This window comes from Tarenaya hassleriana, unplaced genomic scaffold (genome assembly GCF_000463585.1).
Source record: "Tarenaya hassleriana unplaced genomic scaffold, ASM46358v1 Cleome53, whole genome shotgun sequence".
Taxonomy (NCBI): domain Eukaryota; kingdom Viridiplantae; phylum Streptophyta; class Magnoliopsida; order Brassicales; family Cleomaceae; genus Tarenaya; species Tarenaya hassleriana.
This window is the reverse complement of record NW_010967966.1, coordinates 62,014-89,932: the sequence shown is the minus strand read 5'-3', so window position 1 is coordinate 89,932 and position 27,919 is coordinate 62,014. Positions and strand designations below refer to the sequence as shown.

Genomic DNA, 27,919 nt, shown 5'->3' with positions numbered 1-27,919 from the left:
GGGGGGGGGGGGGGGAACAAACAACACTTACCAATTTTCATAGTTATCTTCAACTAACCTTCTCACATCCAAGAGAGGAAATTCTATGTTTAGGTTATACAATATAATAAAAAAGGCATGAGTTAGTGTGTCTCAGCTACCATGCCGGATTGCAAAGCAAACATGTGAAAACGTCTGTTTAATAGATTACCTACATTGGCCCTCACTAAAAGCAGAAACAACATCAAGCTTACCATCAAACAAATACTATCTATGAATCGTAATGATCGGCAAGCAGGTATCTAGGGAAAAAATTGATTAATTTTTCACACAGGAGAACGAAATTAGGTTAACCAAAATCATGTTATGCTCTGCTACCAGTTCAAGTTCGATTTTTTTCGTATACAATGCCACATTGTAATACGCATACGAACAAAGGCGTAGCAAATCTCAACACACGGTAGAATCGCTAGCCTTTCCTTGCCCTCTAACACAGAAATCTAACCAGTAGCTAGAATTAACCCTATGCAAACACGCCTCAGGACATATACAACACAATTAAAATTCAATCCAAAACAGATACCAAAACACTCCAAATTCAGCAGTCAACTAAAAGATCTACGCCGAAACAAAAAGAGGTATTTAAAAAAAAAAAAAAGAGAGAGCGAGAAAGAGAGATCGAAACGGAAATTTCACCTCCAGAACTCCTCGACAGTGGACAAGGTGTAAACGGAGCGCATGGAGCTTCCCCAGGTGGCCTGCTTCGATTTCACAGAGGGATTATCGAACCAGAAAGACCACGAATGCTCAAGAGGGTGTGGCTGAGGAGCCGCGGCCGCCGATTTGATCGATCCATCACCTTCCCCATCTTCGTCGCCACCTACGATCTCTCCCTCCTCCGTCTCGTCAACTTCCTCATTGGATTGATCCATCGGGTTCTGCGAATTGTTAGGGTTTGCTTCGTCGTTCACGACAGATTTGTGAACGTCTTCGACCGCCATAGCTTCAGCGTCCCTCTTCATCGGCCTCTCTCGACTTTTTATAGGGTTAAGATCAATACGCTGTCGTTTCATGTAGTTTTTGTCCTCTCGTGTCATCAACCTTTCATTTTACTTCATTCCCATTTTTTTTCTCAACAATAACAATTTTTGTTGAAAATATCTCTACCTTAACTCTATATATCTTGTTATATTCGAATATTTAATTTAAATTATCGGAATCAATACCTTTATGAGAAATATTATGTTTCTGTAATAGATATTTTTAAATATAGAACTCCAATCTCTCGTTTCTTGGTGGAAAACCATATTTTATCATGTTTTTTTAAAAAATATTCGTTACAAATTAGTATCGTTATGGGCCGCAGTTCTTAAGTTCTCTGAGGCCCATAATATCCAAAAGCAGTCTCTGAAATCGGCTGCAGGCCCAAAGCTCACCACGCAAAATATATATTTATAATTTGAGAGTTAATATTGGTATCATTAATTAATTAATTATATATAAAGTATAGTATACATTGAGGATTAAAAAAAGGAGTAAGAGGGACCAAGCATTGTTTATTATTGAGGCTTTATTTGGCTGAGGAGAGAATGAATCTGGTACCATTCCATCTCATGTGTCGCATTCTTTATGTGCCGACCCAAGTAGTCCATTGATAATTTTTTTTTATTAAATTAAAAAGCATAGAATACAATGAAAAATATGTGTATAGTAAAGTTATTCTTTTCTAAAATTCAAGCATAGCCTTTTTATTGTTTGCTTATGCCATCTTTTCTTCCTTTTTGTTTGAAAAAATAAATCTTCATTACTGTTTACCTTTTGTAAAACATTGCATGATATAAAAATCATGGATGGAATTCAATACTATGACCAATTTGGTCTTAATTCAAAAAGTATATCTAGCACTTTAACAATTCATTCGAATAATAGAAATAGAGAATTAAAAAAATGGTGGTACAAAAAATAATAATATGAAAATTATATTCAACAAATTTGAAAATACTAAGAATTCCTGTTTCGATTCTAATCTTATTGATTTCTTCTGTGTTATTATTCGTTTTCGTTGTCAATTGATTATCCAAGTGCACCGAACGCAATTCCGGTATGTATATTTCTCTTAAATTGCTATATATTGCAAAATATTATAAATAATTTCAATCCCAAATATATATATTTCATTTTCCCAAACGACAAACTATCGCTTCAAAATTATTGAAAAAAGTGTGAATAAAAGTGATTGCTATTCCACGAGGTTAATGTGTCATTTGTTTCTCTTCCCATTCTACAAAATGTTAGAATCAAGGTCTCTCTTTTATCTTCTCTCTTTACATATAATAATATATATACATATATATATATATATAGTGTAAAAGTCATTACAAAAACTGAAAAAACTGAAAAATTTTATGCCCACAACCCATAATTGACAGAATTTTCATTTTCATAACCCATAAGTACAACTTATAATTATACATATACGAGTGAGGTTAATTAATTGTATTATTTGCTTTATGGTCTTGATCAACATGCTTATTTTTCTGTTCTTTGGCTGCATAACAATTATTTTGGAGTTAAATTAACACAAAAGAGCCAAGATTTATGTGAATTTTTTTCCCAAGAATAGAAAATACATTTGAAAAGGTATAGATTGTGGGTTCCAAATATCTTTTAATATGAAATTAATTCTTCATATAATACGTCTGTCAAAACTCGATTAATATTTCATGCATATATTGTGGTAAAGCACTTCTAAAAAAAGGTATATGTTTGTTGGTTAAAATAATAAAATGTTGGTTTCCAATATGTTAGGCATATTGCCAAATGAAGATATAATTAATGCAACAAGGCTGCATAAACATAAAGAGCTGAGATCTTAGTCATAGATACCCTATATATATTATATATGCTTCTATGAAATGTATGATATTTTTTCATATTAATAACAAATTTATTTCATTTGTGAAAAAAGATAAATTTAGTTTAGTCACACTTCTTGGATGCAAACAACAAAGAAAGGAGGAAATAATTAAGGCGATGTTCTCTGAAAAATCCTTTATGGATGAAATTCGTTGCATCCATTTTTAAATAGTTTCTCATTTTTATCATTTTTTTTATATTTTCTTCTTCTTCCATATCTTTGGCGTGTAATATTAGTGGTATAATAAGTATAATATATGTATTTGTGTGTGTGTGTATATATGTACTTAGATTTTAAAGCCCAAAATATCTAATTTGAATTTTCGATATATTTGTAAAATTAAGAATAAAACTTTCAAATTAATGTTAACTACGAACATTAATTTTATAGTCTAATTCTACAATAAAATTAAAAATGTTTTACTAATAAAACTATTGCATTAAAGAGATTAATAAACTAATATAATTAAATTAATATTTTCTAATAAATTGATAAATTAATTTATATAAGTAAGTGGAAAGAGTTAAAAACATAAATTTATGCAATTTACAGTATATTATGTACAATAAAATTTTTGATAATTATAATAAATAGTTTTTTAATTTATGTTCTGTCATATTTGTAATATATATATATATATATGTTTTATTTTTAATATCCATAGTTTTTCAATGACATATCTAAAAATATAAATATCCAGCAAATTGTAACTTTTTATACATTAGTCAAATTAGTTAATTTTGAGACATTCATTTGCTTTAACCCCGACAAACAAAAAATAAAAATAATTTTTAAAAATAGAAGAAAACATAATGAATTGGTTAAAGTAAAAAGGGTAAATATCTAACCGAAATGAGTTGGATTAAAAGTGGACACCAAATAAATGGATTTTGTTTATAAAAAAAATACATAATAAAAAAGGAAAATGGACGAAAAAATGATTATATACATGGGCGTGTGCATGTCTGTGGAGTTACGAAGACTGTATATTTGATTTTCCATTCAAACCGAGGACGAAGACTGTATTAAAGAGAAGTTTTTGGTTTTAATGTAAAATATTTTAATTTGATATATCATTATTCATCCCGATGTTTTTAAGAATTTTATGTAAAAAATATTTATCATCATCATCATCATCATCATCATCATCATCATCATCATCATCATCATCGTCATCATCATCATCATCATTATTATTATTAATGTTAAAATTTATATAAAGGCAGAGGGATGGAAGCTGTGTTCAAAACAGCGCTGCTTTCTTTTCTCGATACCGTTGCGTCTCTCTCTCTCTAAGCTCACAAGAATCTCACTATTTTCGCCTCAATCTAATTGTAGAATCCCTTCTGGAGATTTATTTTTTTTTTTCTTGAAGAGCACGGGTCAAAGTTCCCATCTTTCTCCCCATATATATACACACACACACCAAACAAAGAGATCCCTCCTGGTTTACAGAGAGAAAAAAAGCCATACGATGGAAAACGAGGAGAGAGAAACAAGAAGGGCGAAGAAGGGGGAAGATGAGAGAGTGCCGTTCTATAGGCTGTTCGCGTTCGCAGACAGAGACGACGTGGCGTTGATGATGGTGGGGAGCATCGCCGCCGTGGGAAACGGCTTCACTCAGCCGATGATGACTCTCATCTTCGGCCAGCTCATCAATTCCTTCGCCTCCTCCGATCCCCACCACGACTTCGTCCGCCAAGTCTCTAAGGTTCATTAGGGTTCTTCTTGCTCTTCTTTATTGTGAATTTCTGTTACGATTATCATCCTTAATTATCTCCTCATTCAGTGATTATCTAGCCTTTTATAGTATTTACTATCACCATATTCTCTGAAATCTCTCCTTTTTATTTTTTATTTTTCCTTTTAAAAACATATTAATTATAACTATATGTATTGATTAGTGTGTATATATATATATATATATATATATCATGTGCTTCGTTTTCTTGCTTCTTTGTGTGTAGAATCACATGAACATATATACGAAATTCCCATCTTATATCGACGATTGAATCGGTAGATTCTGTCTGTTTAGGAGCAATGTATCCAGACGTGAATTTATAAAAAGTGATGAGGTAGGACATTGTGTTTTGCTAATGACGGAAAGGTTAGTGATTACGTGAAAATTAACAGTGTGATCACAATAAAAGATGCTTTAATCATGGAGAGAATCATTAGACAAAATATACATTACATTAATGCTCTCAAGATTAATTTAAATCTGTTTAATTACTACTTATTCTTTACTTTTAACTTTTCTTGAAAGATAAGATAACGCCTACAAACAGAGAAACGTATATATACAATATGGATATTTGCAGTAATATAAGATATCTATTATTGGATCTTGATGTTAATGCTTCAATGGAAACCTTTTTTTCCCCTCTCTTTCAGGTGGCTGTGAAGTTTCTGTACCTTGCGTTCTACTCTTGCGTCGTCTCCTTCCTCCGTAAGCTCAGCTTGGTTTTTTAAGGGTTCATCCTAAACCTAACGTGCGATACAAGTTAACTCTTTTTTGGTTTTTTGATTCTGCAGAGGTTTCGTGCTGGATGGTGACAGGGGAGCGTCAGTCCGCCAGGCTTCGCGGTCTGTACCTCAAAACGATACTAAGACAAGACATTGCCTTCTTTGACACAGAGACAAACACAGGCGAAGTCATCGGCAGAATGTCTGGAGACACCATTCTCATCCAGGACGCCATGGGAGAGAAGGTTCTTCCAATCATTCATTTCCCTTTCTTCAACCTCAAGTCACTGAAAAATGATTATCAGCTTTCTGTCTTACTGCTGGAGTTGCAGAAATCTTTTTGGTATACGTTTTCTTGCATCCTAAGTTACTCACAGGCCACGGGTCTTTGTCCTGCAGGTCGGGAAGTTCATACAGCTTATCTCAACGTTCATTGGAGGATTCGCCATCGCTTTTGTAAAGGGATGGAGATTAACTGTCGTTCTCCTTGCGTGCATTCCTCTACTTGTGGCCGCAGGAGGAACAATGGCCCTGATCATGTCGAAAATGGCTGGTCGAGGCCAACTCGCTTACGCAGAAGCTGGAACCGTGGTTGAACAGACTGTCGGAGCCATCAGAACGGTGAGTTAACTTCATCATCTCGTCTGAGAAATCAATTGGCCGGAATACAGAAAAGGGCCCATATGTTTCTGCGATTTTGTCAGGTTGTCGCATTCACGGGAGAGAAAAAGGCCGCGGATAAGTACGAAAGCAAGCTGATGATCGCGTACAAGACCACCGTTCAACAAGGTCTGATCTCTGGTCTAGGCCTCGGCACTATGCTCACCGTGATCTTCTGCAGCTATGCTTTAGCGGTCTGGTACGGTGCCAGGCTGATTTTGGACAGAGGGTACAATGGTGGCCAAGTCATGAACGTGATTTTCGCCGTCATGACCGGAGGAATGTCAGTATATGTGCCTATATGTCTATATTATATGTCTCTTCGCCAGACGATGCAATTCCTCGTTCTGATTTCTGGATTTTGCAGGTCGTTGGGGCAGACATCGCCATGCATGAACGCATTCGCGGCAGGTCAAGCTGCGGCCTACAAAATGTTCGAGACGATCAAGAGAAAGCCGACAATCGACCCTTACGACAAGAATGGGGTTGTATTGGAGGAGATCAGAGGCGACATCGAGCTGAAAGATGTCCACTTTAGGTACCCAGCGAGGCCGGATGTTCAGATATTCTCGGGATTCTCGCTGTTCGTCCCGAGCGGGACAACTGCAGCTCTGGTGGGTCAGAGCGGGAGCGGGAAATCGACGGTGATCAGTCTGATTGAGAGGTTCTACGATCCAGAAGCAGGGGAAGTGATGATCGATGGCGTGAACTTGAAGAATCTTCAGCTGAGTTGGATGAGAAGCATGATCGGTTTGGTTAGTCAAGAACCGATACTTTTCGCAACGACGATCAGAGAGAACATTGCATACGGCAAGGAAAACGCAACGGAGAATGAGATTCGAACATCAGTCGAGCTCGCTAACGCTGCCAAATTCATCGACAAGCTCCCTAATGTAATTGAGCAGAAACTGAAAATCTTTTTTACAGAAATAACATTCAATTCTACTAACCGGGTTTCCTCTCTGACAATTTCAGGGGCTGGACACGATGGTTGGAGAGCATGGGACGCAGCTATCGGGAGGGCAGAAGCAGAGGATTGCAATCGCAAGGGCCATTCTGAAGAACCCTAAAATCCTACTACTGGACGAAGCGACCAGCGCTTTGGATGCGGAATCCGAGCGCGTGGTTCAGGACGCGTTGGCTAACGTCATGACGAGCAGAACCACCGTCGTGGTGGCTCACCGACTCACAACCATCAGATCCGCTGATATGATCGCGGTCGTCCACCAGGGCAAAATCGTCGAGAAAGGTAAACCCTTTATACCTTTTCAACCATAGGTTACTTGTACAGGAACTCATGAGGATCATCTTCGGATAGAAGCGTTTTTGACTCACTGGATATGAGGATCGTATGCAGGAACTCATGAGGATCTTATCCGAGATCCAGAGGGAGCGTATACTCAGCTTGTCCGCCTTCAAGAAGGAGCCAAGGAAGAAGACGACCATTCCTCAAAGAAACCAGAAATGAGCTTCGACAGTGAGAGATCGATTAGCCAAACCGGAAACCAGAAACATTCATCGTTTAGAAGATCGGTTAGCAGGAGCTTTTCCAGCGGTCGTCGTTCCTTCACCCGCACATCCAATGGAATTCCAGAATTGATTAACATGTACCGGTTAACCGATCTTCATCAAGATGATGAAACCGGCTCTCCCCAAGAAACCGCCGTCAAACGTCGCAAGAAAGTGTCCCTGAAAAGGCTCGCTTACCTTAACAAACCGGAGATTCCGGTTCTGTTGCTAGGTTCGGTCGCGGCAGCGGTTCACGGTGTAGTGTTCCCGATCTTTGGTTTGCTGCTCTCGAGCTCTATCACGATGTTCTTCGAGCCCCCAAGAGAGTTAAAGAAGGACTCACGCTTCTGGACGCTCATATACATTGTCCTCGGGATAATGAACTTGATCGCTATCCCGATCCAGAACTATTTCTTTGGCGTGGCTGGTGGAAAATTGATCAAACGTATCCGTTCATTGTCGTTCGATAAAGTCGTGCATCAAGAGATCAGTTGGTTCGACGATCCCGCAAATTCGAGGTATGTCAAAAACAATCCTGATTTACTTGTACGAATCTTTTATCCTTCAAGCGTCTTATATCGGATTCTGTTTTCTTGGCATTCTGGTCAGTGGGGCGATCGGGGCGAGATTGTCGACGGATGCTTCCACGGTGAGGAGTCTGGTGGGGGATACGTTGGCGTTGATAGTGCAGAACGTAGCGACGATAATCGCTGGCCTATTCATAGCCTTTACAGCTAACTGGATATTAGCCTTCACAGTTCTAGCCGTCTCGCCTCTGATGATCCTCCAAGGTTATTTCCAGATGAAGTTCCTAACTGGATTCAGCGCAGATGCGAAGGTGATGTACGAAGAGGCGAGTCAGGTGGCGAACGATGCAGTGAGCAGTATAAGGACGGTGGCTTCTTTCTGCTCAGAGGGTAAAGTGATGGACCTTTACCAGAAGAAATGCGAAGGACCGAAGAAGCATGGTGTCCGGTTAGGGCTCGTGAGCGGTTCCGGTTACGGGTTCTCTTTCTTGGCGCTCTACTGTATCAACGCCTTCTGCTTCTACATCGGCTCGGTTCTGGTTCAACATGGGAGGGCCACTTTCGGTGAAGTCTTCAGGGTTAGTGGGAAATACTCTGTGTTTTTGTTTTGTTCTTTCATCCGAGAGTGTTCAGTTTAGGTGACTTGTGTTCCAAGCAACTGTAGGTGTTCTTTGCATTGACGACTACCGCCATTGGAGTGTCCCAAACGAGTGCCATGGCACCGGACACGACCAAAGCCAAGGATTCTGCCGCTTCTATATTCGATATTCTGGACGGTAAGCCGAAGATCGATTCCAGTTCGAACGAGGGGACGACTTTACCGATGGTGAAAGGCGACATCGAATTCTGTAACGTCAGTTTCAGGTACCCAACGAGACCAGACATCCAGATATTCCGAGACTTGTCCCTGACTATCCCCTCCGGCAAGGTATGTCTCATCCCGGTCGATTTTGAATTGTGAATACAGTGCGTGCCGGCTAATTGTTTTTGTGTTTTACAGACCGTGGCCCTTGTTGGAGAGAGCGGAAGCGGGAAGTCTACGGTGATAAGCCTGATCGAGAGATTCTACGATCCGGATTCAGGCAAGGTACTGCTCGACCAGGTCGAGATACAGACCTTCAAACTGAGCTGGTTAAGACAACAGATGGGTTTGGTTAGCCAAGAACCAGTTCTGTTCAACGAGACTATACGAGACAACATCGCCTATGGGAAAACAGGTGGAGCTACGGAGGAAGAGATCATAGCCGCAGCACAAGCGGCCAATGCCCATAACTTCATCAGCTCATTACCTCAGGGATACAACACATCGGCTGGTGAACGAGGAGTCCAGCTCTCGGGAGGCCAGAAGCAGCGGATAGCAATCGCCCGGGCCATTCTCAAGGACCCGAAGATTCTTCTGCTGGACGAAGCCACCAGTGCATTGGACGCAGAGTCTGAGCGGGTGGTCCAGGACGCGCTTGACAGGGTCATGGTGAACCGGACCACCGTAGTGGTGGCTCATCGGCTGACCACCATCAAGAACGCTGATGTGATCGCCGTTGTAAAGAATGGAGTGATTGCTGAGAAGGGACGGCATGATTCGCTCATGAGGGTCTCTGATGGTGCTTACGCCTCACTGGTGGCTCTTCATATGAGTGCTAACTGAGGATAGACCTAAAGGAAAACATATATAGAACATATTTCCAGACGAATGATTCTTCATTTTTTTTTCCTGCAACCCACAAGAGAGTTTCCGGGTTTGTCTCCGAAGAAGTAGGGAGCAAAACCTAAATTCAAAACGAGATCTCATATGGGTTACTCAGATTTCACAAAAAGAATAAGGAAAAATCTTCAATAAACTCCAAGAAAAAGGTTATGAATGTGTGATGCACAAGAAGAATGGTAGTATGAACACGAAGTTTTTTTTTTTTGACGATTGCTTTCTGGGAAAGTGAAAAAGAGTGATCAATAGACTTCACTAGTCAAATTGCTGGTGGGAAGCCTCTGGCGCTTCTCTATATAAGCCAAAGGAAACCAACCGGCTCTGCCCTTGCATTCTCCTTCTGCCCAACCGGTCGTGCTCACCTGAGAATAATTCACATACCACAACATTTGGTATCATCAAAGAGGCAACGGAATGTGGACCCAGACTCAGTGGTGATTACCTTTCGGACCACAATGTACTCTCCCTTTTCCAAGCTCAACTCTTTCTCCGAAGCAGCAGTAAACGGATGCAACGCCTGCAAAGGCAGACAAACAGTAATTGTTCCTTGGGTTATGTTCCTTCTCTTCAATCTCTGCGAGAGATTAAGCTTTGATGGTGTTTCATTATAACATGAAGTTCAAAAGACAACTTACTTCAGCTATGAAATACGCCGTTTTCTCTGAGCTGCTCTCTGTCGGGATTGCTGGAGGAGCAGATTCTTTGTTCTGTTTCTCGGTAACCATCTAAGAGAGGAGAAGAAGTTGACCGTATGTTTAATCTTTCCATTAAATTCACAATGACAACAGTTCCATCGTTAGAGATGGAGTACTGAGTTACTAACCTCAGCTTCAACGTCACTGAGTATGGCGGCAATTCTCAAGTGATAATTTTTTTCTCCTTCGACCTTTACAGATATTGAATGGAAGTAAATAAATCGATAAGTTAAACAATAACCTGAGTTGAACACAAAATCTTATATGCGTACCATAGCCACAAGCCTTTGGAAAGTCAGTCTGTGTTGCTGAGCTTCAACAGCAGCCAATGCAGCAGTAGCTTCTTTACCAAGAACTGCCATATTTGCTTTTAATTCTTGCATCTTTGCTTCTGCTAATTGGAGCTTTGCTACATTTTCTGGGATTGGAGCTTCTCGCACACGTGCTTGTCTTTTGGCGACCTCGGCTGCCTGTTTGGTTTTTTGAATGCCATTTTTACATTATAAAACTTTAACGAATACAGTCAATTGTGTTGTTAAAACCCTAGATTTCAGCCAAATAGAAAAATAGTTTATTCAGCTGATCAATTATCTCGAGAGATTTCAATATTCTATACGTAACAAAAATTGAATTTGTTCGATATAGCTAATGTAGTAGAAAATGGAATTTTAACCATACATGTGCCTCTGCCTCCTGTCTCATTCGGCTGTACCGTTGGGCTAGATGACGGGCATCTTCGAGAGGAGTGCCAATAACCATAGCTCTCAGGGGATCCATCACCTTCATAACATCAGAAATTTCGTCTTGTCATCTTCTCAATCAAGAATTATACCAGTAGGAAATAAATGACGATAATTCTGACAAGCTGAATTCCTCTTTACAAGAGAAGAAATTCGAGAACCAGGAATACTAATTTAATTTCACAATTCAAACTCATAATCAAGCCAAACCTGTGACGATAATAGCTTGTTGAAGTCCTCTTGTTCTTTCTCTACATGCTTCCGAGCATCACCGTATATGGCTGCAGCCTTGGCCAGAATATTCTCGTTGATGTTCTGACTGTTATCGGTCCCATACTTGCAGCAATCCTCAGATAACTTGGTTCCTGGCATTATAAGGATCATAAAACAACAAAGATGTACTGTAAGGAAGATAGGCTGACAAAGCAAGTTTTGATCCTCAGAAAGCAACTACACATCAGTACCTGCTTCGATGTGTTTAAGTCCTATGGCTGTAAATGTCTCTGCTGCTTTAATTACCTCCCTCTGGAAATCCTGAAAGTAGAAATAATATTAGCTCCCTTTGTAATTTACCCACGAGTTAATGAATCCCTTTCAATCCCAAAAGCTTGAAGACAGTGGAACAACCGGACAAAACAAGTACGCATGTCTATCACAGAGGGCAAGGACACCAAAGAACGTTAAGGGCAATTGCATGTATATATTTTAAAATTTACCTTTGCAGAACGAGTAGACCTGTAGAGTTTTTCCAGCTGATGATGCCTTTGCATTTCGACCTCATCAATGACCATTACATCTGAACTCTCGTAACCAGTCCCACCAAATTGCTTTATCACAGCCTAAAACATATCCATGACACATGATTAATCACTGATTCACTCGCTAATCAAAACATATAGCTTCAATCATTTCAATGCGACAAGGAAATAACAAAAACTCAACATTCAGGTAAACAAACCGCAAATTTTAGTAGCAAACGACCTGCAAATCCAGTAATGCCAAAAATCGCCTTAGAATCTGGACCACTAAGTTACAATGCATCATAAAATTCAGGAAGCATATTTTTGCAGTTGGTAATCTAAATTTCTTCACATATTGCTATGATTTCCATCATTAGTAACTTCATTTATCACTTTCCAACTAAATCACCTCTCTTCAAAGTAAACAAAATTGTGGAAAGGACAAAAAAAAAGATTATATCTTTGTTCTGACGAAATTGCATTCGCTTAGCATCTTAAACCCCCTTTCTATTCGTGGAATCAGGGAATCCTCGAAAACTCGAACTCGAAAGAGGGTATACTCACCATTAATTCAGCTCTCAAGAACATCAAGTGGAGAAACCCTAATACTTCAAAGGACTGAAAACCCCATGAAAAGCTTGCGAAAATTCATCCAAATGAGCAGATTTCAAGAACGGTTAGACCCAGAAACCAATCCATATAAGGGAAAATGAAATCCCGAAATCTTATACGAAGACCATTGCGCACCGAAATTAGAAAGTTGATGGGAAAAGAGGAAAATGGGTGAGGAAGGAATCAATCACCTGTTGCTGCTTCGCCACTTGATCCCTCAACTTACTGGCTTGCTTTCTTAGAGCATCCATCGTCGTTTGCTCTCTCCAACTTTATCAAACTAAAAAGAGAGAACTTTCCAGGCTTTTCCAGGAATTGGAGAGTTCCGATGAAATCTTACCAGTTTAGAGACTGAGGAAAATATCAGATCTGATCGAACGATGACAATGAACTGTCGAATCCTTCTTCATCTTCTTATACTGATGATGGATTCTACATTTCGGTTATCAATAATCAACTCGGGCGGGTCATTAGTATCGGGTCGGGTCAAAAATGGATGGAGTTTCGGTTTAATTGAATTCCAAGGTCCGAACCGTTTGGTATTGAGAATACCAATAAATACACGAATCGTCTCGACTCTTTACCAATAATCCCCACAAGAACAGACACCATCTTTGAAATGGTGAAACCTCGTCGTGTCCCGAACAACGATTTCACGTCCAACGACAATGGAGATGAGCTTTGTCACGGAATGACAATCGCCACAAACCCTTAGATTTTTCATGACAGTGATCGTACTTCCTTCAACTCTACTACTCACCAACCCAAACGCAATGGCAAGCCTTTCACTGTGATTCCACAACATCTCTTCTTTCTGTTCTTCCTCCACATCGTGTAATGCATATCTCTTGTCTGGTTCATACCCCATTTCCCTCAGCTTTCTCCTTAAAAACTCGATCTTTTCGTGTATCTTATCGGTCATAGGATGGGTCCGATCACCTGTGCAAAACTCGTGCTTTTCTCCCTTCATCACCACCCAACTCTTTCCTGGCCTTTTCCTTATCCCGCTTTGCCTCATCTTGCCTCTCATTCTTGATACATCTGACCATCTCCTTGCAGAAGCGTATATATTTGACAACAATACGTACACTGCACTTGTATTGGCTTCCAGTTCTAAAATGGCTTCTGCTGCTCTCTCGGCTCTGTCTATATCAGAGTGCATCCTGCAAGCTCCAAGCAAAGCCAGCCATACCATTTCGTTAGGCTTCACTGGCATGCTTTCGATGAATTCCTCAGCCTCCTTCAACTTTCCGGATCTACCCAATATATCCACCATACATGTGTAGTGTTGAAGCTTAATATCCACGGGGTTTCGCCTCGACATGTATTCAAACAACTTCCTCCCTTTCTCTAGATACCCGCAATGGCTACAAGCTGAGAGCAAGCCCGTGAATGTGATTTCATCCGGCTCAACGTTCAGACGTACCATCCGGCAGAATATCTCCAGTGCCCACCTTCCATTTCCATGCTGTGCATATCCAACAATGGCAGAATTCCATGACACGATGTTCTTCCCTGAAACTCCTGTAAATGCGGAAGCTGCATCATGCATGTTTCCGCATTCGCTGTACATGACAACGAGAGAATTACCCACAAAAACATCCGATCCCAGACCTAGCTTGATAGCAACTCCATGTATCTCTTTCCCACGATCCAGAGCTTCCAGTGCAGTGCAAGAGTTCAACGTGCTAGTGAAGGTCGATTGATTCGGTAAGATATCAGCTTTCAACATGACCGAGAAAACACTCAGGGCATCTTCATGCTTTCTGTTCAAACTGTACCCAGACAACAAAGCCGTCCAGACAGCAACATTCACATGCACCTTCTCATCGAGTACCTTACGAGAATCTTCTACCCTTTTGCAGTTTGCATAAAAAGTTATAAGTGAAGCAGATACGTATTCTTCAAAGAAAAATCCTAACTTCACGATAAAACCATGAACTTGCACACCTAGATGGAATGAAGGAGCATTTGCGCAAGCTGTTATCACACAAGCAAACGTTCTTGAAGTAGGCTTCACTCGCGAATCCATCATCTTCCTGAACAAAACGAGTGCTCCTCCGCTATTTCCATTCTGATCTAATCCTCCAATCATTGAAGTCCATGAAACGACGTTTGGGCAGGGAATTAGGGTAAACAACTTGAAAGCATCGTCTACCTTTCCGAACTGTAAATACCCATGAATCATTGCATTCCAAGCCGCCGTATCTCTCCTTGGCATTTGATGAAACAATCTCTCTGCCTCTGCAACCCTACCAGACCTGAAACATCCATTCACCATCGTTGTCCACGAAACAACTGTCCGCTCGGGCATTTCGTCGAACAGTGTCATGGCTGTATCCAGAGCCCCGCACTCGACACACCCATTGATCATCGAGTTCCACGAGACTACATCTCTCATGGGCATTTGATCGAACACTTTCAACGCGTCGACCAGTCTGTTGCTTCTGGCGTAGGCCGAGATCATCATGGTGCACAGATTCACATCGGGAGAAGGATCCCGACTGAGAATCTCTCGAGCTTCGTCGATCCGATTGTCTCTTAGGTGGTGAAGAATCAGAGCTTTGCGACACGAGTGGGTTGAATCCACAGAAGCCGAAAATGTCTTGTGAGATTGAACTCGGAAAACCTGGCTACTCAAACGCAAGACCGACAACCTCCGAGAAATGGCGCGACTTGTCATCTCTACGACGGAAGCGAGTGTTTTGCGACTTTCGTCAAGTCCTCCGTCGCCGATGTCTCACTCTCTCAGCGTTAATCTAAAGCGATTACCATCCCCACTGATCAAATTAAGCCTATTTTTGGCGCCAAACCATTTCTACCTGATATCCTCTCTCTCTCTCTCCTGAATATCAAACCTTTTGATTCGTCACAGAATCAGAATCCAGGGATCCGGCCAAGAAGAAAACTTTCTTCAGAGTCAATGAGTAAAGAATCTACAGATTCTGCTCAATGAGAGTCCAGTTTAAGATCACAGAGCATCGTCTCACTCGACATTGCGATGTCAGATTCAGACTTCCGTATATTTCAGTTCAACGCAGAATCTGATAGATCCACCGTCTAGAACGAAGAGAGTAAAAACCGACAGCAAGTGAACCAGGCATTTATGTACAGTACGAATTTCAAATTTATGTCATAGATTCTACCAGACTCGGGGGCAACTGAAGCAAACAAAAAAAGAAGCAAAGTTGTGTTTCATAAACAAAATAAGACAAGAAAGAAACACATGCCATAAATACTTCGGTTGATCCAAGAAACAAGAAAACGAAAACTGTAGAAGACAGAAGGGAAGTACAACTCTCTTCAACACTACAAGAACATATACGATCCAAATTCGCAGTGTGCCTTTCATTCGTCTTCCTGGCTACGCAACCTGGCAAGCCTGTTCGTGACGACAACGTCTAGCTGAGCAGCCCGATCCACAATCTCCTTACGCTTCTTCGTTGACACATTGTGAGCAATCTCGGCACAGTAAGTCCTGGCAACAAACCATCAGTCAGTAATAATAATTGGTAAAATAGAATTATAAGTGGCATTTAGTAGTTCAAATAGAATTTATAGTAGTAGTACCGGTTGTGCATCATCAATAACTCGAGCTCGCTCGCATTGTGTACCACAAATTTCTTGAAGCCATTGGGGAGATAGTGACGGGTTTTCTTGTCGGATCCATAACCTATGTTGGGCATCAAGGTGCATCCCTTGAACTTTCTTCTAACCCTAGAATCAATACCCTTGGGCCTCCTCCAGTTCTCCTGAATTGGATTCAGACCGTAACAATGTGATAAAAGACAGATTGGATTGCCTAATAAATTATTACCAGCTCAAGATAGCATGATCATGAAATGAAAGAGAGAAAATGAAAGCAAAAAAAAATCTAGATGAGATATGTAAGCAGGGATAACGTAACAGTAAGCTCGTGGAAATAAAGCTAACTGTGTCGCAAGACCTGTTTGATTTTCATCTGTGCCCTGAAAAACGAAGTGTCCAGAAACATGTACAACTTCTGGACACCAGATACCATGGGCATAAAAAAGCATCTAATAAAGGAGCATGACACAATCCGTAGCTACCCTTACGGTAATGCGTGCAAGGACTTCCCGTTTCAACAGATTCTATCAGTAACTATCCTTCAAACAACTTTGAAGCGTGTCATGGATCAAGGCAGCAAGCCATAAGCAAAGATATTGGAAGGAGCTTTCACGAACCATCACTGTCATTGTTAATCAATTGTGTAAAACCTAAATGGGTGTTGCGATCAGATAGTCGATCACTGATCACCATTGCAGCATAAAAGCTGACTCAGACTAGGTGTCAATGAGACTATCATCGTGTCCCAGTGTATTCCCTACCAATTCAGAGAGAGAACAAAAATAGATGAATTCAAAGAACCTTGATTTATAATGCAATATTCTAAATCATACAAAGGGTTGAATCAGATACCATATGTCAATCACCATATTGCATCCAACAGATGCAACTAAGACTGGGGCGACAAAATTCATCATCATATCCAGAGAAGTCAAAATGATGACTCTAGATGGTCCAAAAAAACCCAAAGCTTTTCATACAAAAGAAGCAAAAAACGGGACATGAATTCCATGTGTATGCAGAGAAAGTTCGATGCAGAAGCCGATACACATGAGTGTTTGTATATATATGTAACAAGTGAATACCTTGACGGAGATCTTGCGGTCGCTCTGGGGCCTCTTGAACTTCTTGACCCTCTTCTTCACGATCTTCTTGTCCAGCAACGGGACCGCCATTTCTGCTCCTCCCTGCTGAAATGGCAATGATTCAGAAAAGAACTAAGAATTTGCTGACGCAGGCAGAGTGGGAGTGGGAGAGGGAGAGGGAGAGGGAGAGGGGGAGAGAGATCTTACGGTGATTTGAGTCGCGAGCTTCCTCCGCCGTCGAGCTCTGGCTTTGAGAGTTTTAAGATAGGCTTTAAATAAGAAGGCGCTAGGGTTTTGTTTTTCCTTGTTGGCTTTGAATTGTAATGGTCAAATTGTAATTTTGTGAAGATACGAGGTGGGTGAGCAAGATCAACGGTTGAAATCTGAAGTTGTCTTAAGACGATTATAAACCGTACGATTCGATGCATGAGAATTGCTTTCTCGAATCAGGCCCAATCTAGTTCGATAGGCCCAATGCGCAGGTATCCCAGTAAGATCCAGTCCCTCCCTCACGTAATAACATGCACAAGTGAAATATGATTATGAATATTCATTATATCACACAAATATATGATTTTTTTTTTCCTTTCCAAACACGGTTTACCCATGGACACTTAAGAAGAGAATCAATGCATAATGGCAGTGGCATGTTTACTCTCTGATGTCCATCAGACAAATCTTCCCAGAGGAAGAACGTTCCTCCAGCACTCTGTATACAGAAGAACGAAACTCCAACGAGTTTGGCTCTGAGGGCACGGACTCAATCCACTCGTCGTTACCCATCTTCTGCACATGCGAGTTCATCTTAAGAACGGCTTCGAACCCAATCTTGCCCTTGAGTCTCTTCAGAAACTTCACCGAGAATGTCATCTTGAAGGTTTCTTCTATGATTTCAGAATCTCCCGTGACTTGAATCCCGAGCTCGGCTTCTTTAGCTCTGACAAACCCAGTAAGCATGGGATTTATGCAATGGAAAGCTTCTCCTGCATTGCCATTAACACTGCATACCTGCAAGAACGTAGTCGTTTGAGAGAATTACGGGTTAACCGGAAAGAACCCAACTTTATATTCCATTTTCAGACAGTTGATAGATGGAGATTGGGTAGATCAAGGGGACAGTGATCAGTACATGTCAGTACCTGGAGATAATCGATACCCAGATTGGAAAGTGTGTCTGTGATGCCGTGTGAAGCAAGTATACTTGTGACTCCACCAGATCCGACAGGGGACTGAAGTATTTCCCAGGGAGATTTCATCAGAATCTTGTGCTTTTTCGGTTCCTCTGGTGAGCTACAGACAACTGGAAGGGTTTCCTCTCCGAGAAACCATATCTGGAGGAAAAAAACTAGACTTTGTTGGAAAAGTTCGACAAAAACCGGAGAAAACTGAGCACAGGACAAGAGATGCAAATAGTTCCTGGCTATGGAGTTAGCAAGCATAGGTTATAATCGAGTTGAACTCAGATCTGAACCAAACCAGATGGGGCAACCCAGTTGCTGAAATTTCCTTATATGATCTATGACGAACTAACTACTAATTGAACTAGTTTGATCATGCTAACCTTCTCTGATTCAAACCCGAAATGATCATTATCCTGGAATAGCTTCTGCAAAGCTTGGATGGATTGTTCTGGGCAAACCAGGATGAGTGGCACACGTGCACGTTCTTCTTCCTGCACATAATCCAGAGAGATATCTCAAAAAAAAAAAGGATCACAAAATGACAAACAATTCATAGTTTGTAAATGATTGTATCACCCGACCTGTAGGAACTGCTGTTCATCACGAAGTAGCTCATAAAGGTACGAGACAGGATCAGTAACATCATTTTCACCGTCCCTTTGTTGATTCTCACCATTGTTGAAAACCAAACACAAAGAGACTTTTCCTTGAGAGATAAGATTCCAGCCTTGTTGTAGAAAACAGAAGTTCTCACCCACTTTATCTTCCTCCGCGTTGGGATTAAGGCAGTCTTGTGATATATTCAGTGTACCTTCCGGCAGCCTAGCTCTCAGTTCATTGATTTGCTCAGTTGTGTTCCATCTGATTCATCAAATGTTAGTTTCAAACTCAATAACCAGAAGATGAGAAAACAAGCTTATTCTCTTGACGCTACCATGAGAAACATGTTCCTGAAGTTTACCTCTTTGATGACATCCCGATACTTTGCAAAGCTTGCTGAAGCAGTTTGGAGTTTACAGAAATGATATGATCAGCAAGCATATTCCTTTGAGATTTCCCTCCAAACCTAAGCCCGTCAAATACATGCTGTTGCTCTAGTTCACATAACTTCTTTTTAGCAGCTATCAATCTCTTTTGTTGCTTTTTTCTTTCCTTCCATTCCTGGAATGACCAAAGAACAAATTTTAAGATGCCACAAACAAAGCATTAGCAGGATAGGGCGGAAGTACGTAGCGATTAATCGAGAAGAGTGCACAAGAATATGCCTCACAAGCTGGCGCCTTTCTTTCTTGGACCGATCATCAGTACGCATATTCAACTCTAGGAGTCCCTTTGGAGGAGTGATGTGCATCTCTCGTCTTTGTAAATCAACATCAGGTACGATTGCTTCTACAAAGGGTATCCACACAAGACGACCGGTTCCACTACCTTCTGAAGATTTTGTGTCTGCACTTCCATTTTTTACATCCATGGATGAATCAAGCATGACATGCAAAAGATCATATCCCCCATTGTCGTAAACAGTAGAAACATTTCCTACAACTTGACCCGTCTCCTGAAATAAATAAATAGAGCGATACTCTTTGACATTATCCAGAAAAAAAGATGCCTGATTTAGGCCGGAGAAAGTTTCAATTCGTGATATACTCTAAGAGAAAAGCCATGTGTACCTTAAGAAGAACCCGCATGCCAACGAGATCACGTGTGTAGAACTCTCCTTCATTCAGCTCAGGACGGTCGTCTTCTTTGGCAAGCAGAGTTGAACCAACGAGTTGATTCACCTGAAGAGCATCCCAGAATTTGCAAGTGAAAAAATTGCATTTTAGCCCTTCCTTGTTATATCACTTCTACAAACAGTGGAACAGTAGCAAATGTTTTCTGCAGTTACCCTAACCTGGTCAACGGAGTCAAACCCTCGAAACTTCAGTATCCAGCTCTTCTGTCCGGGATGAGGTCTGCCCTCAACTAATTCAACTTCTTCAATCTTATCTTGTCCTGAGACTTGTTGTCTTAACCATCTTTTACCAGGCTAGCAATAAAAAATCGTTCAGCACAAAGCAAACATCCAGTAAAAATCTGATTCAAAGAAGAAAGAAGACAAAAAAAAAACGTTTCAAAAGCCCTCTGTAGACTGTAACCACTTTACCTTAGAAAACCGTAACTCGGGAAAATCAGTGCTGGGTTTTACGCAAATCTCCCCTTGGAGCCCATGAACACCAGACAAGAATCCAACCTCAACCAACTCCGACTCACTGTTGCTGGTTTCAACAACTTCAGGAATAGCTGAAGATCAACGAACATAGAGACCAAGTCTCATCAAAGTTGAAATCAAATCAAAGGACTGTAGAACTAAACACATAATTATACTTAGTTTCTACATTGAAATGAAACATAGCATCATGGAAGAGAAATTGGGATTATCATGAAGGAAACCATGTTTGCTTTTTTAAAAGAAACTGTGTTTATCCAAATGATACAACTTTCTAGAAACTAAGTTCGTCTATATTATGTTTCTCCACGTCTAAAAAGCAACACATCTCCACCAAGCTGAAGAACAATGATGCAACTTAAACCAAAAAAAAAGTTTGATAAACCAAAAAAAAACAATGATGCAACTTTTCCACGGAATCAAGTAGAACAAATTCACTGGAAAAAAATATCACCATTTCGCGTCCTGCAATATAAATTCAACAGAGAAACCGAAAAACTCCCGGAAAGATATAACCCATAAACGAAAATCCATGACTAACCCAAAAAAAAAAACTAAATTACCAGAGCTACGAACAAGGGCACCCGAGTTCCAGCCATTTTGGGCGAGACTGAAGCGAAACCGAGCACGAGACGGAACCGCGACGGAGCGACAGAGTTCAAAACTGGAAAAGGGCGGGAAAATCTGGGGATTAACGAGGGAAATCGGAGGGTTGGAGAAAGAGCTCGACGAGCAAAGAAGCGACGCTCTCAGCATGTCCTCCTCTCCTCGTTCAGTAGTTTCAGATGACGGGAGCTTGAAGCAAAAAATCCAAACTTTACGCGACGGGAAAGAGCCTGTAGGAACTGCTGTTCATCACGAAGTAGCTCATAAAGGTACGAGACAGGATCAGTAACATCATTTTCACCGTCCCTTTGTTGATTCTCACCATTGTTGAAAACCAAACACAAAGAGACTTTTCCTTGAGAGATAAGATTCCAGCCTTGTTGTAGAAAACAGAAGTTCTCACCCACTTTATCTTCCTCCGCGTTGGGATTAAGGCAGTCTTGTGATATATTCAGTGTACCTTCCGGCAGCCTAGCTCTCAGTTCATTGATTTGCTCAGTTGTGTTCCATCTGATTCATCAAATGTTAGTTTCAAACTCAATAACCAGAAGATGAGAAAACAAGCTTATTCTCTTGACGCTACCATGAGAAACATGTTCCTGAAGTTTACCTCTTTGATGACATCCCGATACTTTGCAAAGCTTGCTGAAGCAGTTTGGAGTTTACAGAAATGATATGATCAGCAAGCATATTCCTTTGAGATTTCCCTCCAAACCTAAGCCCGTCAAATACATGCTGTTGCTCTAGTTCACATAACTTCTTTTTAGCAGCTATCAATCTCTTTTGTTGCTTTTTTCTTTCCTTCCATTCCTGGAATGACCAAAGAACAAATTTTAAGATGCCACAAACAAAAAGAGTGCGACTGTTTTATGCAACGGGCTCAAATGTACAACGATGATAATATTAGGCCCATTTGTCATTTGTTTCCGTACGGCCCAATAATCTCGTGGCCTTTTAGGCTTTTGGGCTTGGTTGAATTTGCGTCATCTTCAAATTTTAAATCCAATTTTAAATCTTTACTCGATGTTATGACAAAAAGCGAAAATTGTTACGATGTTAACAAAGAGCAAAAATAGGATATTTATTATTTCCAAAGGGATTTAAAAAGATAAGATTTTAATCCTATGGAGTGATTTCGTACAATTAGATATCCACGAGTTCTAAAACATATGAAACACCGAAATAATCACGAGTTTTAAAGATATTCAACTATAAAGGTAATAAATACATTTCTAGGTCCACTGGTCCACGTCTTCGTAAATTATAATATGATATTTTACCATGGGTTTATAAGGATAAGTTATCTTTTAACCATAAAGCTATTTAATTCGGGAATATTCATTTTATTATTTATTTTTTAAGATAACTTTTTTTAGATATCTGAAGCAGAAGCCGAGCTGGATAAACAGAACTCGGTCGCGTTTATCTCTGCTCACGTGGCACGACAAAAATCCCCGTGAGAAACGCGGACCGAAAGATTTGAGAGAGAGAAAATGATACGGAGCCGCCGATAATGGCGTTTTCGTAATTAATCCGCATCTCGGAGGTCAAAGATTCCAAGCAGATAATCCTTAATTTTGCTTTTTATATTTTGGGAAAGTGGTTTAATTTTGCATTTGGGAAACATATTCTATGTAATGTTTGACCATTGTTTTAGAAAAGAAGTAATTATCGTTGATTCCGTACCACCTATGGATATGGACAAACTCTAATATTCAGTGAAGATAATAATATCTAAAACCTAAAGAAAAATTATTTACGTTATTCAACCATTACATAGTGTCGGAACCCAAAAGAGGTTTAAATGGAGTTGAATTTCTCTCCACTCTCTCGCTCAATCATTCCCTCTCTCTCCAATGAGAATCGCTTTCTCTCTCTAGAGCCTCATAAAGATTCCTTTTTTTTTCAGATTTAGATTTTGATATAAAAATCTAATTTTCAGGGGAAAATACCTAAAACCCAGAAATTTATTTTCCGTTTCCGTGCACTTGCTTATATATATATATATAGACAGAGAGAAAAACAGAGCTCCTCTGTCTATCGAGGTTTGTATGATCGTGGGACAAAGAGTTCTGCAAGAGAACTGTTCTCTCTGTATGCTTTTTGTTTACCCTTTCTTCTCCTGCTTCCCTTTCTCCGTAAAGTTTTTATTTTTCTCTGAAAATTTTGTTTTTTTATAAGTTGATTCTTTTATTTTTTGCTCCTTTTTCGTGACAATGGGCGTGATTCTGCTAAAACCAATGAGTGAAGTATGTGAAAGCTGTGTTTTTGTTTTCCTTTTTCAGGAACAGTTGTTAATCGTTGTTTAGTTTATTCGAGATGAAATTAGGGTTTTTGCCCTTCCGTGTAATTTTGTCCTTTCAATCGTAATTTTCCAAATTACTTGCCCGCTTTGCATGTGATGTTTCTTGATCGATTCTCAAATTCCATTTGATTTCCTGATATTTTCCCGTCAATATGACTCCCTGTTGAGAGATCTTTACAAGCAGCTTTTGCTGCGTTAAATGTGTATGATTTTGGTGCAGTCCCATCCTTGCGATGCTCTCGACGGCAATTTATCCAAATTTGGGGGTTCTCTTTAGGGTTTAATACAAATTATCAGGGGGACGAAGTTTTGGGTTTAACTCGGATTAGTGTTAGCGTGGGCAATGCTTGCCAAGGAAGTAACAGAACTTTGATCCTTAGGGTTTTCTCCGTATCTCCGAATTGGGGAGATTTTGATTTGCTTCTTCGATTACCACTGGATTTACTCTTCCCCTTTGCTCCTAAATTCATATATAATACGGCTTTAGATGATTGGTGGCTTAGTTTCATGATGAGGATCAGTTGGAGTTTAGCTTGATATTAAGCATCTAAAGTGTATGGATTTATATAATGTCAGATGAATTTTATCACGTACTGTCTGTTGTTATGTTCACCGGCTTGTGTTCTTTTTCATCTGATGAGTTTGAACTGCTTGTTTTGTTTTTCTGGGTTATCCTTTGTTTCAGTTTACCTCTGTTCTTAAAGTGTTGTATCTTTGTTCTTCTTGTTTCCTGTTGAACCGGCGAGCAGCACAATGAAGTCATCTTTCAATAGTTCAGTTTCAGGTAATTTCATCACATTGTATTCTCTCTAATGAAAAAATAAATAAACTTTATATGCATGTTTGCTAATAGGTGGAATCGATTGAATTATAGGTTCGAGTAATAATTTCCCGATGAATATCTCAAGAGGAGCTCCATTCGGGTTTGATGCTTTCAATGCCTCAAGCGATGCATCCCTCTTTTCCAGTTCACTCCCGGTTCTTTCGCATGAGAGATGTATGTGTATGGTTGGATATTTTCTTCGAAGAACATATATACATACATAGACTTGTTTTATTTGGCTATCACTACTCATTGTATTGTAATTTTCGCTCTATCAGTAAACCAAACTGTTGGTGGAAACTATTATAAGGCTGTCGATGACATTGCTTCCGCCTTGAATAAATCAAATGGGGACCTTGAGAATTTGCTTGATGATGGGGACTCACATCTGATTGGAAGCTTGCTTCCCGATGAGGAAGAGCTTTTTGCTGGGATAATGAATGATCTCGACTTAAGCGGAGTGCCCAAATCCAATGCACTGGAGGATATGGAAGAGTATGATGTGTTCGGTAGTGGAGGAGGTTTGGAATTGGAGACCGATACACAGGACAGCTTGAACAAGGGTTTCCCTAGAATTGGTTTTCCCGACACTACCTTTGAGAACAGCCTGCCTCAATACATTTTCCAAAATGGAGCAGGAACAATTTCCGGTGAGCATCCCTATGGCGAACATCCTTCAAGGACACTGTTTGTTCGGAATATCAACAGCAATGTCGAGGATTCTGAACTGAGAGATCTTTTTGAGGTAGCTTGTCCAAAAGAAATAACTTTTTCTTTTATATCGTGTAATCAATGACGTACAAAAATGAAGCATTTTATGTCTTTGAATATCGTTTTGGCAGCAATATGGGGATATCAGAACCCTGTATACTGCCTGCAAGCATCGGGGTTTTGTGATGATTTCTTATTATGATATACGTGCTGCTCGGGCGGCTATGCGTGCGTTACAAAACAAGCCGTTGAGACGGAGAAAACTCGATATTCATTTCTCGATCCCCAAGGTGGTTGGCCAAACATATCTTGAATTTTTCGGTATATCATGCCAACGTTAACGTGCATGGCTTTTATACTTTTTCTTGCATTCTCTTATTATGGTAACGTCTCTCTATATAGGATAATCCGTCGGAAAAGGATATCAATCAAGGAACGCTGGTGGTTTTCAACTTGGAACCGTCAGTTTCAAATGAAGAGCTCGAAAAGATATTCGGGGCCTATGGCGAAGTCAAGGAGGTGATGTATTTGTCTGTTTCTTCTTTTCTGTCCCTTTTGAATTTTCTCTCGTCTTTCTGTATAGATAACGTTTGTGTAAGTCATTTCTATGTCAAAGCAGATCAGGGAAACACCGAATAAGAGGCATCACAAATTTGTTGAATTTTTTGACGTTAGATCAGCAGAGGCTGCCCTCAAAGGGCTAAACAGGAGTGACATTGCCGGAAAACGCATCAAACTTGAACATAGTCGTCCTGGTGGTGCTCGCCGAAAGTGAGTATACTCAAATAACCAAATAACTCATGGATTCAATGGAATAATGGACTAAGGACTGATTCCTTTACCTTTTTTTCAGTTCGATGTTGGTAAATCTAGAACTTGATCAAGATGATTCATGCGGTTACCTCCACTCACCTTTAACCGGCTTGTCTCCCGGTAGGCCGATTAAGATATAAACAAATCAAGTTGCCTTTACTTTTGATTCCTGACTCAAGCCTAAGGGTGGTTTACTTGTAAAATTTCAGGAAATTTTCTTAGCAGCCCTGCCAAACATAGTCCTCATCAAAGTATCAGTAAGTCTCCAATATTTGGACACTTGAGTCCAACAACCAGCCGCTTTTCCGGGCTCTCTGCTCTTCTGCAGCATTCTCAAGGATCAAACCCATCGAAGGCTGCAACCATGAACAACGAGCTAGGAAGAAGGGTGGGTCACTTGGAGAATTTGCTTTCAAGTAGCTACAATTCGGGTCATGGAGCTTCTGCCTTTCCCGAAATGGGCCTCTATCGTGAAACTGCTACTTCCTCAGTCGGTTCTTCAAACTTGAACATGGCTCATGTAGAAAAATTATCTGGATCACAGTTTCTGTGGGGAAGCCCAAGTTCTTCGGCTAACTGGCCGACTTCTTCAAGTCATGGTAATCTGTTCTCTTCAAATGGAAAAGCGCCCATATTTCCTTACTCTACTCAGCATGGTTCTTTCCATCACCACCATGTCGGTTCTGCGCCATCTGGGTTCTTCCCGAAATCTCCAGAAACTTCATTCATGGGGCCAGCCCCTTTTGGAGGAACATCAGGAGGGGTCCACATCAACAACTCCAGCACTAGTGTTCCAAGGAACGCACGTGAAACCGGTTCTCCAAGTTTCAGGATGATGTCTTCTCCTAGACATAGTCATCTGTTGTATATGAACAACAGTTCTTACCCCAGGGTGCCTGCAACTGGAGCCATTGATTTGGAGCATGGGAGGGGCCACCGGCTTGAGACCAGTACGAACCAGTTAGACAGCAAGAAACAGTTTCAGCTTGACTTGGGTAAAATAATTAGCGGAGAAGATACCCGGACAACCTTGATGATAAAAAATATCCCTAATAAGTAAGAACACTATATTATTACATATATCTTAGCTTGAAATTGAGAATCTGAAAGAGTTATTGTTTCTTTGACCTCAGATATACCTCGAAGATGCTGTTAGCTGCTATCGATGAGACAAACAGGGGAACTTACGACTTTCTGTATTTACCGATTGATTTTAAGGTAAAGATATGGTTTTCTTTTAGTTTGAATCTTTAGTTCTTCGTCTTATTTGTTTCTCTTTCTGTGTTTCCAGAACAAGTGCAATGTGGGTTATGCTTTTATCAACATGATATCTCCTAAGCATATCATTCTGCTCTACGAGGTATTACGCACTCGCCCGTTCCGTCTTGAGTGTCGTGTCTAGGGTTTATTATTAGAGAGGAGGATTAAACGTAGAGGTGGCTTTTGTAGGCATTTAACGGAAAGAAGTGGGAGAAATTCAACAGTGAAAAGGTTGCGTCTTTGGCATATGCAAGGCTCCAAGGAAAAGCAGCGCTGGTTGCTCATTTCCAGAACTCAAGCTTGATGAATGAGGACAAGCACTTCCGCCCCATTGTCTTTGATGCACCTCCTCAATCCAGCTTCCCGGTAACATTCAAAAAATCCATCAAGATGACCCTCTCTTGCTGTAAATTCTGGATCACCAATCTCTGTTGCGGAACATTTGATAACGCAGTGAGGTTTTTTTGTATTTTTTTTTTCTTGCAGATGTTCATAGAGCATTCACAGCCGGACGGTTTCAATTTTCTGGCAGCAGCTAGGAAGGACGCTTCCAGTGAGAACGGACAGCAGCGCTGAGCTGAACATTCTGAGTGAATGTCCTTCCTCAGCCTCTGATAAGCGTAAATATGTTTTTTTTCCCTCAAGAATATGGGTTTTAGGACAGAGATGGTGAAGAACATCAACTGTGAAGCTGCAGTGTACATTAGTGTAGGGATTTCATGGACTTCCCATAGGGTGCAGCCATAGAAGAAGGGTTTTTTTTTTGGGGGGGGGGGGGGATTTTGCAT

At 40.4% G+C, this 27,919-nt stretch overlaps 8 protein-coding genes across 12 annotated transcripts in view; 2 read left to right on the top strand and 6 right to left on the bottom strand.

Moving 5' to 3' along the window:
* The window catches only part of LOC104827739 (eukaryotic translation initiation factor 4E-1), a 2,673-nt gene extending 1,672 nt beyond the window's left edge, over positions 1 to 1,001 (bottom strand). Inside the window, exon 1 of the mRNA XM_010560975.2 lies at positions 676 to 1,001. Within this exon, the coding sequence (XP_010559277.1) occupies positions 676 to 1,001 (326 nt within the window). The remainder of the gene's footprint in view (positions 1 to 675) is intronic.
* A 3,169-nt stretch (positions 1,002 to 4,170) lies between these two features.
* On the top strand, positions 4,171 to 9,776 carry LOC104827738 (ABC transporter B family member 9). Its single transcript, XM_010560974.2, has 11 exons — positions 4,171 to 4,607; positions 5,294 to 5,348; positions 5,435 to 5,610; positions 5,765 to 5,986; positions 6,070 to 6,308; positions 6,393 to 6,918; positions 7,001 to 7,274; positions 7,383 to 8,052; positions 8,144 to 8,639; positions 8,726 to 8,989; positions 9,062 to 9,776. The coding sequence occupies exons 1-11, from the start codon at positions 4,371 to 4,373 to the stop codon at positions 9,704 to 9,706; spliced, it is 3,804 nt and encodes a 1,267-aa protein (XP_010559276.1). The 5' UTR covers positions 4,171 to 4,370; the 3' UTR covers positions 9,707 to 9,776.
* A 102-nt stretch (positions 9,777 to 9,878) lies between these two features.
* Positions 9,879 to 12,927, bottom strand: LOC104827737 (SH3 domain-containing protein 3). Of its 2 annotated transcripts, XM_010560973.2 has the most exons (11): positions 12,742 to 12,927; positions 12,503 to 12,575; positions 11,915 to 12,037; positions 11,663 to 11,732; positions 11,409 to 11,563; positions 11,137 to 11,238; positions 10,731 to 10,928; positions 10,587 to 10,649; positions 10,399 to 10,488; positions 10,206 to 10,280; positions 9,879 to 10,125 (listed from the first exon to the last, which is right to left on the bottom strand). In XM_010560973.2, exons 2-11 carry the CDS (start codon positions 12,524 to 12,526, stop codon positions 10,006 to 10,008), a joined length of 1,020 nt encoding a protein of 339 aa, XP_010559275.1. In that variant the 5' UTR covers positions 12,527 to 12,575; positions 12,742 to 12,927; the 3' UTR covers positions 9,879 to 10,005. The 2 variants fall into 2 exon arrangements, with proteins under 2 accessions (XP_010559275.1, XP_010559274.1); XM_010560972.2 differs by lacking the exon at positions 12,503 to 12,575 and having other exon boundaries at positions 12,742 to 12,926.
* A 148-nt stretch (positions 12,928 to 13,075) lies between these two features.
* On the bottom strand, positions 13,076 to 15,626 carry LOC104827735 (pentatricopeptide repeat-containing protein At5g46460, mitochondrial). Its single transcript, XM_010560971.1, has one exon. It carries the CDS (start codon positions 15,231 to 15,233, stop codon positions 13,131 to 13,133), a length of 2,103 nt encoding a protein of 700 aa, XP_010559273.1. The 5' UTR covers positions 15,234 to 15,626; the 3' UTR covers positions 13,076 to 13,130.
* Positions 15,627 to 15,712: 86 nt separating this feature from the next.
* Positions 15,713 to 17,537, bottom strand: LOC104827734 (60S ribosomal protein L32-1-like). Of its 2 annotated transcripts, none has more exons than XM_010560970.1 (4): positions 17,431 to 17,537; positions 17,224 to 17,325; positions 16,121 to 16,302; positions 15,713 to 16,028 (listed from the first exon to the last, which is right to left on the bottom strand). In XM_010560970.1, exons 2-4 carry the CDS (start codon positions 17,311 to 17,313, stop codon positions 15,899 to 15,901), a joined length of 402 nt encoding a protein of 133 aa, XP_010559272.1. In that variant the 5' UTR covers positions 17,314 to 17,325; positions 17,431 to 17,537; the 3' UTR covers positions 15,713 to 15,898. The 2 variants fall into 2 exon arrangements, with proteins under 2 accessions (XP_010559272.1, XP_010559271.1); XM_010560969.1 differs by having other exon boundaries at positions 17,224 to 17,328; positions 17,431 to 17,535.
* Positions 17,538 to 17,837: 300 nt separating this feature from the next.
* On the bottom strand, positions 17,838 to 21,421 carry LOC104827733. Its single transcript, XM_010560966.1, has 10 exons — positions 21,177 to 21,421; positions 20,551 to 20,687; positions 20,299 to 20,433; positions 20,075 to 20,185; positions 19,675 to 19,959; positions 19,366 to 19,565; positions 18,986 to 19,265; positions 18,785 to 18,895; positions 18,363 to 18,554; positions 17,838 to 18,231 (listed from the first exon to the last, which is right to left on the bottom strand). Exons 1-10 carry the CDS (start codon positions 21,367 to 21,369, stop codon positions 17,875 to 17,877), a joined length of 2,001 nt encoding a protein of 666 aa, XP_010559268.1. The 5' UTR covers positions 21,370 to 21,421; the 3' UTR covers positions 17,838 to 17,874.
* On the bottom strand, positions 21,395 to 22,060 carry LOC104798460. The gene is made up of 3 exons (XM_010520555.2): positions 21,830 to 22,060; positions 21,440 to 21,729; positions 21,395 to 21,408 (listed from the first exon to the last, which is right to left on the bottom strand). Exons 1-3 carry the CDS (start codon positions 21,907 to 21,909, stop codon positions 21,395 to 21,397), a joined length of 384 nt encoding a protein of 127 aa, XP_010518857.1. The 5' UTR covers positions 21,910 to 22,060.
* Positions 22,061 to 23,082: 1,022 nt separating this feature from the next.
* Positions 23,083 to 27,904, top strand: LOC104827732 (protein MEI2-like 3). Of its 3 annotated transcripts, none has more exons than XM_010560964.1 (13): positions 23,083 to 23,264; positions 24,274 to 24,308; positions 24,399 to 24,521; positions 24,626 to 25,092; positions 25,190 to 25,348; positions 25,461 to 25,577; positions 25,678 to 25,829; positions 25,912 to 25,991; positions 26,081 to 26,927; positions 27,005 to 27,089; positions 27,163 to 27,231; positions 27,321 to 27,497; positions 27,618 to 27,904. In XM_010560964.1, the coding sequence occupies exons 2-13, from the start codon at positions 24,278 to 24,280 to the stop codon at positions 27,705 to 27,707; spliced, it is 2,397 nt and encodes a 798-aa protein (XP_010559266.1). In that variant the 5' UTR covers positions 23,083 to 23,264; positions 24,274 to 24,277; the 3' UTR covers positions 27,708 to 27,904. The 3 variants fall into 3 exon arrangements, with proteins under 3 accessions (XP_010559266.1, XP_010559265.1, XP_010559267.1); XM_010560963.1 differs by having other exon boundaries at positions 23,083 to 23,313; XM_010560965.1 differs by lacking the exon at positions 23,083 to 23,264 and adding an exon at positions 23,322 to 23,468.
* Positions 27,905 to 27,919: the final 15 nt, after the last annotated feature.

Bases quoted from the DNA above. Each gene is read 5' to 3' on its own strand.
- LOC104827738 (XM_010560974.2), top strand. From the start codon at position 4,371: ATGGAAAACGAGGAGAGAGAAACAAGAAGGGCGAAGAAGGGGGAAGAT. The intron at 5,611-5,764 runs GTTCTTCCAATC...TTTGTCCTGCAG, and splicing joins AGGACGCCATGGGAGAGAAG to GTCGGGAAGTTCATACAGCT. The intron at 8,640-8,725 runs GTTAGTGGGAAA...AAGCAACTGTAG, and splicing joins CTTTCGGTGAAGTCTTCAGG to GTGTTCTTTGCATTGACGAC.
- LOC104827732 (XM_010560964.1), top strand. From the start codon at position 24,278: ATGAAGTCATCTTTCAATAGTTCAGTTTCAG. The intron at 24,522-24,625 runs GTATGTGTATGG...TCGCTCTATCAG, and splicing joins GGTTCTTTCGCATGAGAGAT to TAAACCAAACTGTTGGTGGA. The intron at 25,830-25,911 runs GTGAGTATACTC...CCTTTTTTTCAG, and splicing joins CCTGGTGGTGCTCGCCGAAA to TTCGATGTTGGTAAATCTAG.
- LOC104827733 (XM_010560966.1), bottom strand. From the start codon at position 21,369: ATGCTGAGAGCGTCGCTTCTTTGCTCGTCGAGCTCTTTCTCCAACCCT. The intron at 20,434-20,550 runs GTAAAGTGGTTA...TTTTATTGCTAG, and splicing joins CCGAGTTACGGTTTTCTAAG to CCTGGTAAAAGATGGTTAAG. The intron at 18,232-18,362 runs GTACTGACATGT...ACGTTCTTGCAG, and splicing joins TGGGTATCGATTATCTCCAG to GTATGCAGTGTTAATGGCAA.
- LOC104827734 (XM_010560970.1), bottom strand. From the start codon at position 17,313: ATGGCGGTCCCGTTGCTGGACAAGAAGATCGTGAAGAAGAGGGTCAAG. The intron at 16,303-17,223 runs GTATTCACTTGT...AATCCAATTCAG, and splicing joins ACCGCAAGATCTCCGTCAAG to GAGAACTGGAGGAGGCCCAA. The intron at 16,029-16,120 runs GTACTACTACTA...GTTTGTTGCCAG, and splicing joins TTATTGATGATGCACAACCG to GACTTACTGTGCCGAGATTG.
- LOC104827737 (XM_010560972.2), bottom strand. From the start codon at position 12,801: ATGGATGCTCTAAGAAAGCAAGCCAGTAAGTTGAGGGATCAAGTGGCG. The intron at 11,564-11,662 runs GTACTGATGTGT...TTATAATGCCAG, and splicing joins ACTTAAACACATCGAAGCAG to GAACCAAGTTATCTGAGGAT. The intron at 10,489-10,586 runs GTTAGTAACTCA...CTCCTCTCTTAG, and splicing joins TCAGTGACGTTGAAGCTGAG to ATGGTTACCGAGAAACAGAA.
- LOC104798460 (XM_010520555.2), bottom strand. From the start codon at position 21,909: ATGCTTGCTGATCATATCATTTCTGTAAACTCCAAACTGCTTCAGCAA. The intron at 21,730-21,829 runs GTAAACTTCAGG...TTGATGAATCAG, and splicing joins ATCGGGATGTCATCAAAGAG to ATGGAACACAACTGAGCAAA.
- LOC104827735 (XM_010560971.1), bottom strand. From the start codon at position 15,233: ATGACAAGTCGCGCCATTTCTCGGAGGTTGTCGGTCTTGCGTTTGAGT.